Here is a 14,851-nt window from a genome sequence, read left to right on the forward strand (position 1 = left end):
TCAGATCCTTTTTTTTTTTGCCAGTCCTGAGCCTTGAACTCAGGGCCTGCGCACTGTCCCTGCCTTCTTTTTGCTCGAGCCACAGTGCCACTTCTGGCCGTTTTCTATATATGTGGTGCTGAGGAATTGAACCCAGGGCTTCATGTATATGAAGGGGGCATTCTTGCCACTAGGCCATATTCCCAGTCCCTCCCCCCTTTTTATTAACAAGGACATTTGTCATTGGATTTATGGTCCACTTGAAAAATCTTGTGTGACTTGCTCAGCTTTGTATTCTCTACTACCTGTGCAAAGACTCTTTTTCCAAGTAATGATCACACATTCAGAGCTCCAGGGATTAGGACATGGGAGACCATGCCTTCCTGCAAGACCACATCCAACTCACTGCAATCAGCAACATAGGTGTATGTGACAAATCACCTACTCTGATAGACTTTTCTTCTATTTCTCTTGTGTCTACCTACAGTCTGTTGATAACAAATTATCAATTGCCTGACAAAAAATTGTCTTCCTTCCATTTTTTTTGATGAGCCTGAGATTGTGAGGGTATACATACTTTCCCCTCCATTAGTTCATGTAATTATCTTAGGTAAAAATAATATTTGTATTCCCAAATATCTTAGAGTCAGAAAATTAAAAAGTGTGCTGATTAAAAAAGCAAAAACAAAACTTCTTACTATGGGGTATCATTGTCTGAAGTTAAAATTATTTCAAGTGACTAGTAAAATGTTCCATTCAGCATAGGGAAGAACAAATTACGAAAATAATAAACGTGGGTACTGAAGTCAACCAGAGGTTAACAATCCTGCAATGTCTAAACCCATTTTTTCCCTTCATGTTAATTACTTATGGATATGAAAGTTCATTGTCTGCTGGTTGCTGGTGGCTCAGGTCTGTAAATCTAGCAACTTGAGGTGGTTTAGATCGCAGGATCAAAGACAGCCTAGGCAGAAAAGTCTGTGAGATTCTTATCTTCAGATAACCAGCAAAAAGTGAGAAGTGGGAGATATGGCTCAAGTGGTAGAGTGCCAGCCTTGAGAGAGAAAGCTAAGCCCTAGTTCTGGCATACATACACACATTTCACTATCACCTTCCTTAAAGGAACAGGGTTTTTTTCCTAGACAAATTCACCACCATTATTATTATTAGCCAGACTGAGCTCCACAAAAAAAGAGAAGGAAAACCCAATCAGAACACACTCTATTATATGACTGCTAGAACGGTAAGAAGGCCAATTTCTCTGAGGAATAAAAGAAATGAGAATTACATCCATTTTATCCTTGGCTCCCCAAGACACACACATCTTCAATTTGTTGGCAGACGTCTGAGACTGTAGGGAAGTGTGACCTAAGTATGTCAAGCAGTTAAAAAGAACTATTAAAATATCCACAAGCGGCTGAGGAGGCAGTTCTGTTGCAAAAACGGCTTGAGTTCAATTTCCAGGAACGTTTTTTTTTAAACTCCAAGAATATCTCGGACGGATTCATCTTTTTTTGGCCAACCTGTTATTCCAAGAGCTGAGGAACCGGCCACAAGCAGTCGGTGGAAGGCGTCCACCCCCCTGGCCTACGGTGGGCCCCCAGCCTGGCAAGGCAAGGGCCGGGGCGGCGTGGCCTTTAGAGGTACGAAGGCCCCGGGGGTGGGGTGGGTTTAGCACGGTCTGGGGGGTGGAGGGGAAAGAAAATCCCGCCCAGAAAGACAACCAGGATCCCAGCGGCCTCCCTCCATGTTTAGCGCCATCCTCAGGCACCGCCCAGCGCCGGCCCTGCTCCCCGTCGTCATGGTAACACCTGCGCGCGCAGGCCGAACTCCCTTATCACGTGAGGCGGGGCGGGGCGGGGCGGGGCAGGCAAGCGTCGCTCCACCCCTCTCAGCATCCGGCTGGGGGAGGCGGGGCGAACCTCTGCCTTCAGGAGCGGTGGGCGGGATCACAACTTCCGCCCCCCTTTTCCGCGGAGCCCCTACAGGAGCTCCCTTCGCACCACGTGCTTTCCAGGCCGCGCCCCTCGAGGCCCTTTCCAACCGCTTGCTGGAAACTGCCGTAAAGTGTCGTGAGGAGACCCGCCGCTTTCCGGCTGTCTCTCAGAACGAGATCCCCCGGAGCACCCACTTCAGTCAGCTGTGTCTGTCGGGCCGCCGGCCGGACGGGGAGTCTGAAGCCGTGCGCGCCGCCGCCCTCCTCGCCGCGTCCGTCCCGGGGCTCGGCGATGTGAGCTCGTGGACGCCGCAGTACCCCCTGGCCCAGGGGTTAAGGCGTGCAGCAGGTGCCTGTGAGGCGGGCGGGTGCCGGGGGCCGGCAGGATGGAGGAAAGCATGGAAGAGGAGGAGGTGCTCATCTACGAGGCGATGATGGACGACCAGAACCACAACAACTGGGACGCCGCGGTGGACGGCTTCCGGCCCCCGGCGCCCCCCTTGTCGGTCTCGGTTGGGGCCCGGGAGCCCCCGGGGGGCCAGCTACTGGCGGTGCCCGCGCTCTCGATGGACAGGAAAGGCCCCAAGGAGGGGACGCCGGGGCCCCCGCCGCCGCCGCCCCCCCCGCCGCCGCCGCCGCCGCCCCCGCCGCCGCCGCTGCCGGAGACCAACGGGGTGATCATGATGCTCAAGAGCTGCGACGCGGCGGCCGCCGCCAAGGCCGCCCCGGCCCCCGCCCCCAGCTCGGCCATCAACATCAACACCTCCACCTCCAAGTTCCGTGAGTCCAGCCCGGCCCTCCCCGCTCCGAGCAGCCCCGCCGCCTTTGTTTCAGGCCCGGGTCTCTCCCTTCCCTTTTTCCACCGACCCCCCCCCCCCCCCGGCCTCTCCCACTTCTCCCCGCCCCACCCCTCCCCCCTCGTTCGGTGTCTGCGGCCAGCGCCCGAGCGGCCCAGGCTTCTAGGGTTACCTGGCCCAGGGAGGCTGCCTGGTACGCACGCGCGCGCGCAGCCCCGAGTTCTTCCACCAACCCGATCCTTATCGCCACTGGCCCACCCCTCAGCCCTAGGAAGCATTTGTTTTTTCTCACCGCCCCTCCTTCACCCCCCCCCCCCCCCTTTAAAGTTTTCACTCTTAAAAGGTGAGGAGAAAATGGTAAGACTTGAGTTTCTTTAAGGGAGAACCCCTCCCCCTTTAAAAATGTATTTATGTTTCTGCAGCCAGAGAGAGAGAGAAAGAAAGAAATTTGGCTGTTTGGTGTTCCTGTGCCTTTTAGTCTACGTGAAACAAGTCAGGAATCTGAAAGTTGGCGTGTTCTTTTCATCTCCGTATATACTTTTGCATCCCGCAGGGGGAATGTGATTTGTTTTCCTAGTGCAGTGGTAGCTGCGACATCCTTTTTGTAATAAAGTTACCTTTCAGACAGGCAACACCCAGCCTGTGTCCAAATACGAGCCCGTGCGTGTTGAACTTGTGGTAGGGATCTGCCTTAACCCCATTCAGTGGCAAGCTGAAGGATTTTAGGCCAAAAGGAATCGAAACAACCCTCTACCAGGGTGTGTATTTGCTAATATAGCTAGGAAGAAAAGTGCGTTTTTGCTTTGCTCTCTTCCTTGGTGTGGTGGTGGTTTTACAAGTTCTGGAAGAATAGGGGGTGGGGATGGGATTAGCAGAATCTTGCTTCTAAAACTGGATAAATAACGAATAAATAACAAAACTGGATATGAAGAGACTTAATATTTTTCACTTTATTAGAGAGTTTTCTTCTGTTATTCCAAGTTTAAGATGTTATTAGTATAGCATCTGGACATTTCACTTCTAGGCAATTTTACCATGTTGTACTGTAACTGGCCCACTTAGATGTGCCCAGATACAGATAACTGGTCACATTCTTACACTTTTGCTAGTGCTCTGCCACTTGAGCCACATCTCCATTTCAGACATTTTACTGTTTCTTTTTAAGGGAGTAGCTAGTATTATAGCCATGAGGTACTGACACCCAGTGGGAAGAACTTTCTTAAAGGGAAGCACTTGTACAGGTGAAAATGGAAGAACTTTAATCATATAAAATTGGATTTATAGAAATTTCCATTTATCAAAAACATATTGAAGAATGAGAGAAGGTATTTATAGTGTCTAAGTTGACCAGGAATTTTATTACTGTTTTTTAAACACTAGATGGGAGGGATGTTGTTGTCCCTGAGCTTGAGGGTAGGACAGGTGGGGAAAAAAGAGGGAGAAGGAAGGGAGGGGTGACCATTGACTAAGGAAAGGAAGCATTGTACTTATAACCTGACTTATGGAATTGTAACCCCTTTGTACAACTACTTCATAATAACAATAAAAAGATCATCAGTTTTGTAGGTTCCTGTTCCTCTCAAGTCCTACAAGAGAACACAGTCTGTGGCAAGATGGATGCTTACTTAGTGGTTTGTTTTGCAGCTGCAGGACATTGAATTTGGAGAATCTGCTACTTTTTTAGAAAAAAATAAGACATTCTGCTTTTAATGGTGTCTTCTGAAGAGCAGATGTTTAAAACTTGGACATAACTTATAAATTTTTTCTTATGCTTACACTTTTCATATCCTAGGAAAGCTTACCCAGAGTTAGAGATTTTTCTCTGTATTTTGATTTGAATTATGCACTGCTACATGCACATAGTGTTGAGATAAGAGTGGTAGTTCCTTTTTCTGTGTAGATGTCCAGTTGAGCCAGCACTGTTGGTTGAAAAGACTGTTGTATTCTTAATGATAACTGTTCTTTTCGATAACTTGGTAAGAAAATAACTAAACATATATGTGTGGGTTTCAATTATGTTTAATTGTTGTGTGTTGATGAATTGTTTGTTTGATCACGATGGACTGTCTAGTCTTTACCCTGAAGACTACTTTCCAGGATTTTCAAGATTATTATCTGTGTAATATGTCATTTTAGATTATTTTATTTTTAACCCATCTTTGTAGGGTGCATTTCTTTTTGTGTGTGTGCTTGTCCTGGGACTTGAATTCAGGGTCTTGGCCCTGTCTCTGAGCATTTTTGCTCAAGGCTAGTGCTCTACTGCTTGAGACATAGCTCTATTTTTTGTTAGTTAATTGGCGATAAGAGTCTCATGGACTTTGCTACCTGGGCTGCCTTTAAACAGTGGTCCTCATCTCTATGTAGGATTACAGGCATGAGCACTGGTGCTCAGTAGGATGCATTTCTTGGAGACAGCATATAGTTAGATCCAGTCAGGCAACTTCTGCCTATTATTGGGGTTTGACCTCGGGGTCTCGAACTTGCTAGACAAGTGCACTGCCACTTTAGCCATGTCCTCAGTCCTTTTTGCTTTGGTCCTAGGCATCCTGGGTAGCTAGAATTATAGTTGTGAGCCACCTGTGCCTAGCTTAATTCCTGCCTATTAATAGTCATATTGAGATCTTTCATGTTTAATGTATTTGTTTGTTTTTTCCTTAGTTCATCAGTTCTGCCCTTTATTTTTCTCTTCAATTATGTTTTATAATTTTATTTTGTGTGAGATTTGGCTTGGCATGTTCTCTTGCCCTTTGCCAGTTATTCTAGAATTTGCATTATAAAACTTTTAACAATCTGCTTTCAAATAGTGTTTGATTACTTCATGTACAATGTAAAAATGTAATAGCCACACACTTCCTTTTCTTCTGTCATACACTTTACTTCTGTTTATGCCATAACTTTCAATATATGCTTGTCTTTAATTTTATTTTATTTTTGTCAGTGGTGAGGCTTGAACTCGGCTTGGGTGCTGTCCCTGAGCTTTTTTACTAAAGGCTAACACTCTGCCACTTTGAGCCACAGCTACACTTCTGGTTTTTGGGTGGCTAGTTGGAGATAAGATTCCCATGGACTTTCTTGCCCACCTGGCTTCAAACCAGGATCCTCAGATCTTAGCCTTCTGAGTAGCTAGGATTACAGGTGTGAGCCACCAACTCCTGGCCAATATACATTTATTAATCTTACTTTAAACTGCTCTTTATCTCTTTTTCCACGTGAAGTGATAGTCACGGAACAGAAATTAACCATTTTAGAAGGAGTAATTCAGTGACATTTAATACATTCAATGTTGTGCAACTAGTCTATCTTGTTCCAGAACATTTTTATCTTCCCAGAGTAACTTTTTATGCCCGTTAGGGCGGTTATTCCCTGTTCCTCCCTCCTCCAGTTCCTGGAATCATCCATTCTGCTTTCTGTCTTTGTAAGCTTACCTACTCTGGACTTTTTTTTTATAGGAATGGAATCATAAGATAAGAAATTTAAGGTTGAGCATGGCAATTCATTATAATCCTAACTACTCTGGAGGCAGAGATGAGGAGGATCACAATTCAAGGCCACCCTGGGCAAAAGACTTAGCAGTCAGTCAGAAAGCCCAGTGTGGTGGCAAGTACCTGTGATTCCAGCTACTCAGTAAGCAAAAACTAGGAGGATCATGGTGTGAGGCTATCCTGGGAAAAAACCTAATAACTAAAGCAAAAAAGGGCTAGGGGAATGGCTTACATAATAGAATGCCTACATGGCAATTGTGATAATCAAAAAGTAGCTGGGCACCAGTGGCTGGTGCCTATAATCCTAACTACTCAGGAGGCTGAGATCTGAGGTTCATAGTTTGAAGCCAGCCCAGGCAGGAAAGTTGAGACACCCAACTAACCACCTGAAAGCTGAAAGTGGAGCTATTGCTCAAGTTGGTAGAGTGTTAGCCTTGAGTGTACTTGGGCCCTGAGTTCAAGTCCTAGGACTGGTGCAGGAAAACAAATCAGGCTGGAAATTTTTATAAATATGTATTTATATTTCCTGTCACTGTTCTTACCTTTGGTCCATACTTTCATCTCTTCTACCTTAAGAACTTACTTGATATTTATTACAGTGAAGTTCTGATAGTCCTTAATTTATTCAGTTTTGTTTCAGACTTATTTTACTTGCATTTTCTTTTTGGCAATACTGGGGTTTGAATTCAGGGCCTTGGACTTTCAGGCAGGTGCTCTACTGAGCTATATCACCAATCCTCTTTTGCATTGGTGATTTTTGAGATAGGATCTTACTTTTTGCCCAGGTCCATCCCCTGGCCTTGATTTGCCTGTTTTACTCTTCCAGTTGTAGCTGGGATGATGGTACATGCCACAACATCCAGTTTATTGAGTTGGTGTCTCTCGGACTTTTCTGCCAAGTAGGCTGGAACTGTGATCCCCTGATGTCAGCCTCCCATGTAGCGCAGCTAATATTGAGAGAAGGATCTTGTATGAATGTCTGGGCTGGCCTGAAGCTGCTATCCTTCCGTTCACAGCCTCCCAAGTAGCCAAGCTTACAGGCTTGAGCTCCCATGCCCAGCAAGAAGGGATTTAATAATAGGAATTAGATGTCTTATAAATCTTTGGAAAGGGCGGAGGACTGGAGGTCAGTAAGAATGCTTCTCTGTAGTTAGTTGTGTTGCAGAGAATCAAGCAGGCTGCTGTCCTAGTTGCCACTTCCACATCATCACATCCTATCTCCGTATTCATCCCTGAACAGAACTACCAGCAACAATAATGGGCCCTTTGCTTCAGTTTGGCCTTCTGAATCTCAGATGCTTTCCTCATTGGGACATATTTTACAAAATAAAATTTTTGCTTAACTTTCCACTCAACATTAGCTTTCTATGAAAATACACCTCAAATCTTGGGAGCTTACTTAGCAGCAAGGATTATGTTACATTAGTGACTGCGTAGCTGTGACTCTTCATATGTCATCTCATTGTGAAGAGCAGGCAGCTCTTTTCTGGATTCCGTCATTCTTGGAAGAGATGAAGAGTGGACGGAAATACACATTGACTTTTTAAAGTTTCTAGTCCGATTAGCAGATCAGTGTATCGCAATGCCACATCTGTTCATACTCTTAAGAGTTTCCTGAATGTGTTAAAGAGGGCATGCGACACTGGGGCTATGAGGATAAATGAGCAGTGAATGAATGGGGTCATCTTGTGTGACTGATGGTAATGTACCACAACCTGAGGAGACTTAGTATGCCAGTGTATCAATAATCCTCTTCCAGATGAACAAAAACTTCACAGTATTTTAAGTTGAACTAAATAAAATCCTGTTTTACAAATTTTACTTGATTTAAAAAATGTGTTAAAACTTGACTTTTGAAGTCCTGAAATAATTCTTTAGTTAATCAAGGCCTACTTGCCAGTTTACAGATGGGCTGACTCTTTTCCAGGTGGATCCCTTAATGTAAAATACATACCATGAAGCTTCTGTGGTGTTGGTTTGGCCTCTTCTTGTCTTCCAGCTTTGTTGGGGGCTGTGCTGCAGCACACACACTCCCAATACTTATCCATGGGCCTGACTTCGGGCTCTTACTGGAACTTTTACCTTGCCTCTTTTTTTTTTTTTTTTAAATCAGTCATGGGACTTGATCTCTGGGCCTGAGCCATGTCTCTGAGCTCTTCAGGTCAAGGTTAGAGCTCTACCAATTGAGCCACAGCTCCACTTCCAACCTTGCCTTTTTTTTTTTTTTTTTTTGGCCAGTCCTGGGCCTTGGACTCAGGGCCTGAGCACTGTCCCTGGCTTCTTCCCGCTCAAGGCTAGCACTCGGCCACCTGAGCCACACCGCCCCTTCTGGCCGTTTTCCATATATGTGGTGCTGGGGAATCGAACCGAGAGCTTCAGGTGTAGGAGGCAAGCGCTCTTGCCGCTAGGCCATATTCCCAGCCCCCCAACCTTGCCTTTTTAAAAAAAAAATTACTTTATTGTCATTATAGTGGTGATGTACAGAGGGATTACAGTTACCTGAGTCAGATAATGAGTACATTTCCTTTGTACAGTGTCTTCTGTTCTCTCTCTCACTCCTAGTCTCCTTCCCATTTACATCTACAAGTTCTATAATTCACTTTCATTAATGTCCACTGAGCTCCACTGATGCTCTTTTCACCCTTTTCCCCCGAGTTCTGTGCTCTCCCCTCCCCAAAGATATACATGTGAATACAGCATACATAAAGAAGACAGAATCATTAAAAACCAAAATATAGCCTTTTGTTTTGCCTATCTTGGAGTTCATTTTATTAAATATATTACTTCATATAAATAGGAAGAGGTATTTGGGCATTGCACCTTTGTGTTTCTCTCCTAAGAATATTCTCTTTTGATCTCATTGTGTGTGACTATCTAGAATCCTGTATAATTTGTCATATCCCAATACATTTTAGATCTAACTTCCACATATCACAGAGAACCTTTGCCCTTTGTCTCTCTGAACTTGGCTTACCTACTTCACATGATTTGTTCTAGTTCCAACCATTACCCTGCAAATGACATTATTCTAATGGCTGTGCAAAATTCCATTGTGTATAGGTACCACAATTTTTGGATCTACTCATCTATTGTGGAACATCTGGGCTATTTCCATATTTTGGCTATTGTGAATAGTGTGGCAGTGAACACGGATGTGCAGGTGTCCTTATCATATCCTGGTTCATGATGCTCAGGGTAGGTGCCCAAGAGTGGCTCGGCTGGCTTGTGGGGAACGTCTGTGTTTTGGTCTTGCAGAACCTGCAGATTGCTGTCCAGAATGGTTGTACTAGTTTACATTCCCACCAACAGTGCAATAGGGTTCCTTTTTCCTCACATCCCTGCCAACATCTGTTGTTTGAATTCACAATGTTGGCCAATATTACTGGGGTGAGATGGAATCTCAGAATTGTTTTGATTTGCATTTCCTTTATGGCCAGGGATGATGAGCATTTCCTCATGTGGTTCTTTGCCATGTTTACCTCTTCTTCTAAGTCTCTCCTTGCCCATTTAGTGATTGGTTTGTTAGGTTTGGGACGGGTTAGTTTCTTGAGTCCCTGTATATATGGAATATTAGGCTATGTCTGATACATTGCTGGTAAAGATCTTTTCCCACTTGATTGGCTGTCCTTGTAGTTTAGTAGCTGTTATTAGCTATGCAGAAACGTTTTATTTTGATGTAGTCCCATTTGTCAAGTCTCTTCCTATCTGTTGTGCCCCTGAGACTCTCTATTCAAAAAGTTTCTACCTGGGCTGGTTATGTGGCTTAGCAGTAGAGTGTTTGCCTAGCATGCATGATGCCCTGGGTTCTTCTCAGTACCACATAAACAGAAAAAGTTGGAAGTGGCTCTGTGGCTCAAGAGGTAGAGTGCTACCCTTGTGCAAAAAGAAGCCAGGGACAGTGCTCAGGCCCTGAGTCCAAACTCCAGGACTGGGGCTGGGAATATGGCCTAGTGGCAAGAGTGCTTGACTCGTATACATGAAGCCCTGGGTTCGATTCCCCAGTACCACATATATAGAAAATGGCCAGAAGTGGCGCTGTGGCTCAAGTGGCAGAGTGCTAGCCTTGATCAAAGAGAAGCCAGGGACAGTGCTCAGGCCCTGAGTTCAAAGCCTAGGACTGGCAAACAAACAAACAAACAAACAAACAAAAAACCAAACTCCAGGACTAGCCAAAAAAAAAGTTTCTACCTACACCTGTAAATTCTATATCTGTAAGTTCTAAGTCTTGGGTCTGATGGTAAGGTCTTTGATCCACTTTGAGTTAATATTAATTAGTGCATGGTGACAGACAGGGATCCACCTTTAGTTTTGTGCATATGGATGCTCAGTTTTCCCAACACCAATTGTTGGAAGAGGCTATTTTTCTCCCACTGTATGTTTTTGGCTCCCTTATCAAATGTTAGACAACTGTAAGCATATGATTTTTATTTCTGGGTCTTCTAATCAAATCTATTGATCTTCAGGTCTATTTTTGAGCCAATACCAAACTATTTTTGTTATTATGACTCTGTAGTAGAGTTTGCGATCTGGTATTGTGATACCACCTGTGTTGCTTTTTTTTTTTTTGCCTAGAATTGCGTTGGCTATTCTAGGTCTTTTGTTGTTCCACATGAATTTTTGGATTTTCTCTATCTGAGTAAGGAATTGAGATTTTGATGTGGATTACTTTGAATTTGAATGCCATTTTTGGCAGTATGGCTATTTTCACAATGTCGATACTAACTATCCATGAACATACAAGGTCTTTCCATTTACTGATGTCCTCTTGGATTTTGTTTTTCAGATTTTAATGGTTTTCACAGTAAAGATTTTTTAAGTCTTTGGTTAGGTTAATTCCTAGGATTTTTTTTTTTCATTTTTTTGAAGCTGAGTTGTTTTCAGGATTTCCCTTTCTGCTTGTACATAGTTGGAATACGGAAAGGCTACTGATTTTTGTGGGTTAATTTTGTGTCCTGATACTTTGCCAAAGTGGTTGGGCAGCTCTAGGAGCTTGTGGATGGAGTTTAGTAGGTCTTTTAGGTATAAAAGGACATCTGCATGACATATGTCATCTGCAAATAGGGATAAGTTTGATTTCTTCTTTCCCTATGTTGAATCCCTTTTGTGTCTTTTCTTGCCTTATTGCTTTGGATAGGAATTCCAGAACTATGTTGAAGAGGAGTGGAGAGAATGGACAGCCTTCCTTGTTTTTGATTTTAGGGGAAAGGGTTTTAGTTTTTCCCCACTCAGTATGATGTTGGCTGTTAGTCTGTCACATAAAGCCTTCATTATTTTAAGGAATGTTCTTTCTATTCCTAGCTTTTCCAAAACTTTGAACATGAATGGCTGTTGTATTTTGTTGAAGGCCTTTTCTGTGATCATGTGGTACTTGTCTTTGGCTCTGTTGACATGGTGAATTACATTTATTGATTTGCATATGGTAAATCAGTGTTGTATCTGTGGGATGAAGTCTACTTGGTCATAATGTACAATTGAAAAAATTTGTTTCTGGATTCTGTTAGCTAGTATTTTATAGAAGACCTTTGCATCTGTGTTCATCAGAGAAATTGGTCTGTAGTTCTCTTTTCTTGTTTGTATTTCATGGAAAAGCTTGAGGAGTCTTGGTGTTAGTTCATCTTTAAGTCTTAGAGAATTCAGCAGTGAATCCATTTGGGCCTGAGCTTTTTCCTTGTTGGAAGACTCCTGATTATTGGCCTGTATAACTGGTTTATATTTTCATGGTTCAGCTAAGGCAGTTTGTATGTCTCTAGAAATTTGTCCATTTCTGCTAAGTTTTCTTTCTTTTTTTGGAGTATAGCTTTTGCAATCCTTTATATTGTTTGGGTTTCTTGGATACTTATTATAATGTTTCCTGTGGTATCTCTGATTTTATTGGTTTGAATCTCATGTTCGTCAATGTTGTTAGTGGCCTGTCAATTTTATTAATTTTTTTTTCAGAAAACCAACTTTTTGTTTCATTGATTTTTATATAAACTTAGTCTCAATTTCATTAATTTCTGCCCTAATCTTTGCTATCTCTCTCCATCTAGTAGTTTGGGGTTTTTGTTTTTTTTTTTTTCTAGAACTTTTAGCTGCATCATGAGGTTATTTACTTGAGCTGCTTCTGTTCCTTTCAGTACTGCTTTTGTTGTATTCCAGAGATTTTGTTGTGTTATGTTTTCATTTTCATTGACTTGTAAGAACTTTCTAATTTTTTCCGTGACTCAGGTGTTACTCAGTTGTGTGTTTCAATCTCCATGTGTTTCTGTGATATGTTTTTGTTGTTTAGAACTAGTTTGATTCCACTGTGGTCAGATAAGATGCAAGAAGTAATCTCAGTCTCCATTATTTGATAGGTTCTTTGTGTATCCTGTGATATGATCAGTTTTGGAGAATATTCAATGGGCTGCTGAGAAGAATGTGAATTGGGTCATTGTTGGGTGGAATACCCTGTAGATATGTTAAATCCATTTGGGTTATGGTGTCATTCTAGTCAGGGGCATCTTTGCTTATCTTTTGTTTGATTGACTGGTTTTTTGTTGAGAGTGAAATATTAAAATCTCACACTATCATTGTGTTGGGGTCTTATCATGTTCTGTAAGTTCAAAAGTATTTAAACATATTAAGGTGTTCCATTGTTTGGTGTGTAAATGTTGACCATTGTGATTTTCTTTCATGACCTTCCTTGTCTCGTCATACTGATTTATGAATGGATCTTGTTTTTTGATCTAGTCTGCTGCTATACTTCTTTTGCTTGGGAAATAGAGTTCCTTAGTGTTTAAGATTATTGTAGAGAGATGTGCCATGTTTCCTGCAATTTTCTTGATTTCCTTTATTTTGTTTCTTTAGTTTACTAGTCTTCTAGTGATTTTTCCCCCCCATGGCCTGTGGCAGAACTCAGACATTCTTTGTCCATAGAAATAAAAAAGAAAAATCGTCCAACAGACTATTTTCTCTTTAGGAAAATAATTTCTGAATGCTCTATGGTTATTTCTACTTACAGTGTATAAAATCTGTGGGGATTCATGTTGAATGCTTTGGGACAGTTTAAGAGGCTTGTCCCTCATCTCAGCGTGGGCCCTGTCCCTGCTAAGCAGTCCGGATTTTCAGAGTGAACTCTGGAACTCCTTGAGGCCGTTTGCTGGGTTGCCAGTTGTCTTTCTTTTATTTCACTCTGATCCAAGGACTGACTGCTCTCACAACAGAACATGTATATGTGTTCATCATCAATCTAATTTCAGTGCTCTGCTCCTACTCAGATATCTATGTCTACCTATATGTTATAGCTATATCTGTATCTACATCTATATATCTATACAGAGAGATATGGATATATAGAAAGATATATCTCTATATAGGGTATCTTCTAGTGATTTTTGTCTGATATGTTTCCTTGGTTTTGATTTTCTTCAGATTGTATTCTTCACATTAATATTCTTTGTAATACTAGTTTAGTGTTCATTAATTCCTTTAATTTTTGTTTGTCATGGAAGATTTTAGTTTCATTGTCAAATGTGAATGATAGCTTTGCTGGGTACAGCAGTTTGGGTTGGCAGTTGTTGATCTTCAGGACTTGAATTATACATTCCAGGCTCTCTTTGCGTTAAGAGTTTGTAGAGAGATCTACAGTGATTCTGATCTTCTTTCTGTTGTAATATAGCTCCTTCGATTTTACAGCATTTAAAATGAATTCCTTGTTTTTTAAAGTCCAGTGTTTTCACTTTGATATGTCTAGAAGTATTTCTTCTTGGATCATGTCTACTGGGAGTTCTGTATGCCTCTATCAGGTAGATGAGATTTTCTCTCTTAAGATTGGGGAAGTTTTCTGTTTTATTGAATAGGTTTCAGTGTCTTTAGTTTAGTCCCAGTGGTCCTTTGCTGGAAGCATGGTGGGTGGGAGGAGATGGAGGGCTCTGGCCTCTTAGCCCTCTTCAAGTGTGGTGTCCCTTCTTGGGTGGGAAGGAGGGATCTGGGCAAAGCACTCTGGGTCAACACCAGTGCTGGTCTCCCATGGGAGGGGTTCCCAGAAGGGTATACACAGTTCCTGGCATTGGTTCTGGGCTGACCAGCAGCGTTGTGGTACCTGCTGTGGTCTTGGGTTGCTGATCTGTGCCACTGTGTGCATTGGTTTGGGTCCTGGTGTTGTCAAAGTCTTCTGTGTCTGGATGTTGAGGTCTCGTTGCTGATCTGTGTGCTGGTCAGGTCCTGGTGCAGCCCAGGGGCCACTCTTGAGGCTTAGCCGCACTGCAGGTACAGGATGGAAGGTTGGGGGAAGGCATTTGCAGTTTTCCACCCTTGTGTGTGTTAGGTATAAGTTTTTCTTCTTATTGGGATTTGCTGTTTATATTCTTGTTGTCCAGCTCTTGGGGAGAAGTGTGTGTTAGGATCCTAAATCTCTGTTTGGTTAAAGAGAGCTAGGGTGGTTACTTATTGCTTCACTGCCATCTTGACCAGACATCCCCCCAATCCCCCCCCCCCAAAAAAAATTACATCAAATGTCACTGATAAAGCTGTTGGAGAAGCCATTTTAATATTTATTATAGGGCCAAACCTAATAAAATCTGTGCTATTTACTTCTCTTAAACTGTAATGGGATGCTATAGACCATATGTGGTCATCCTATGAACTGTTAGGCACTACTAGGCAAACATTTGTAGTATGTCTTGGCAGGGAAAATT

The 14,851-nt window shown here is 42.8% G+C and overlaps 1 protein-coding gene across 1 annotated transcript in view; it reads left to right on the plus strand.

The window, feature by feature from the left end:
• The first annotated feature begins 2,059 nt into the window (after positions 1-2,059).
• The window catches only part of Cacul1 (CDK2 associated cullin domain 1), a 63,658-nt gene continuing 50,866 nt past the window's right edge, over positions 2,060-14,851 (plus strand). Inside the window, exon 1 of the mRNA XM_048338150.1 lies at positions 2,060-2,695. Within this exon, the coding sequence (XP_048194107.1) occupies positions 2,302-2,695 (394 nt within the window). The 5' untranslated portion in view covers positions 2,060-2,301. The remainder of the gene's footprint in view (positions 2,696-14,851) is intronic.

Source organism: Perognathus longimembris, chromosome 2, assembly GCF_023159225.1.
Source record: "Perognathus longimembris pacificus isolate PPM17 chromosome 2, ASM2315922v1, whole genome shotgun sequence".
NCBI lineage: Eukaryota > Metazoa > Chordata > Mammalia > Rodentia > Heteromyidae > Perognathus > Perognathus longimembris.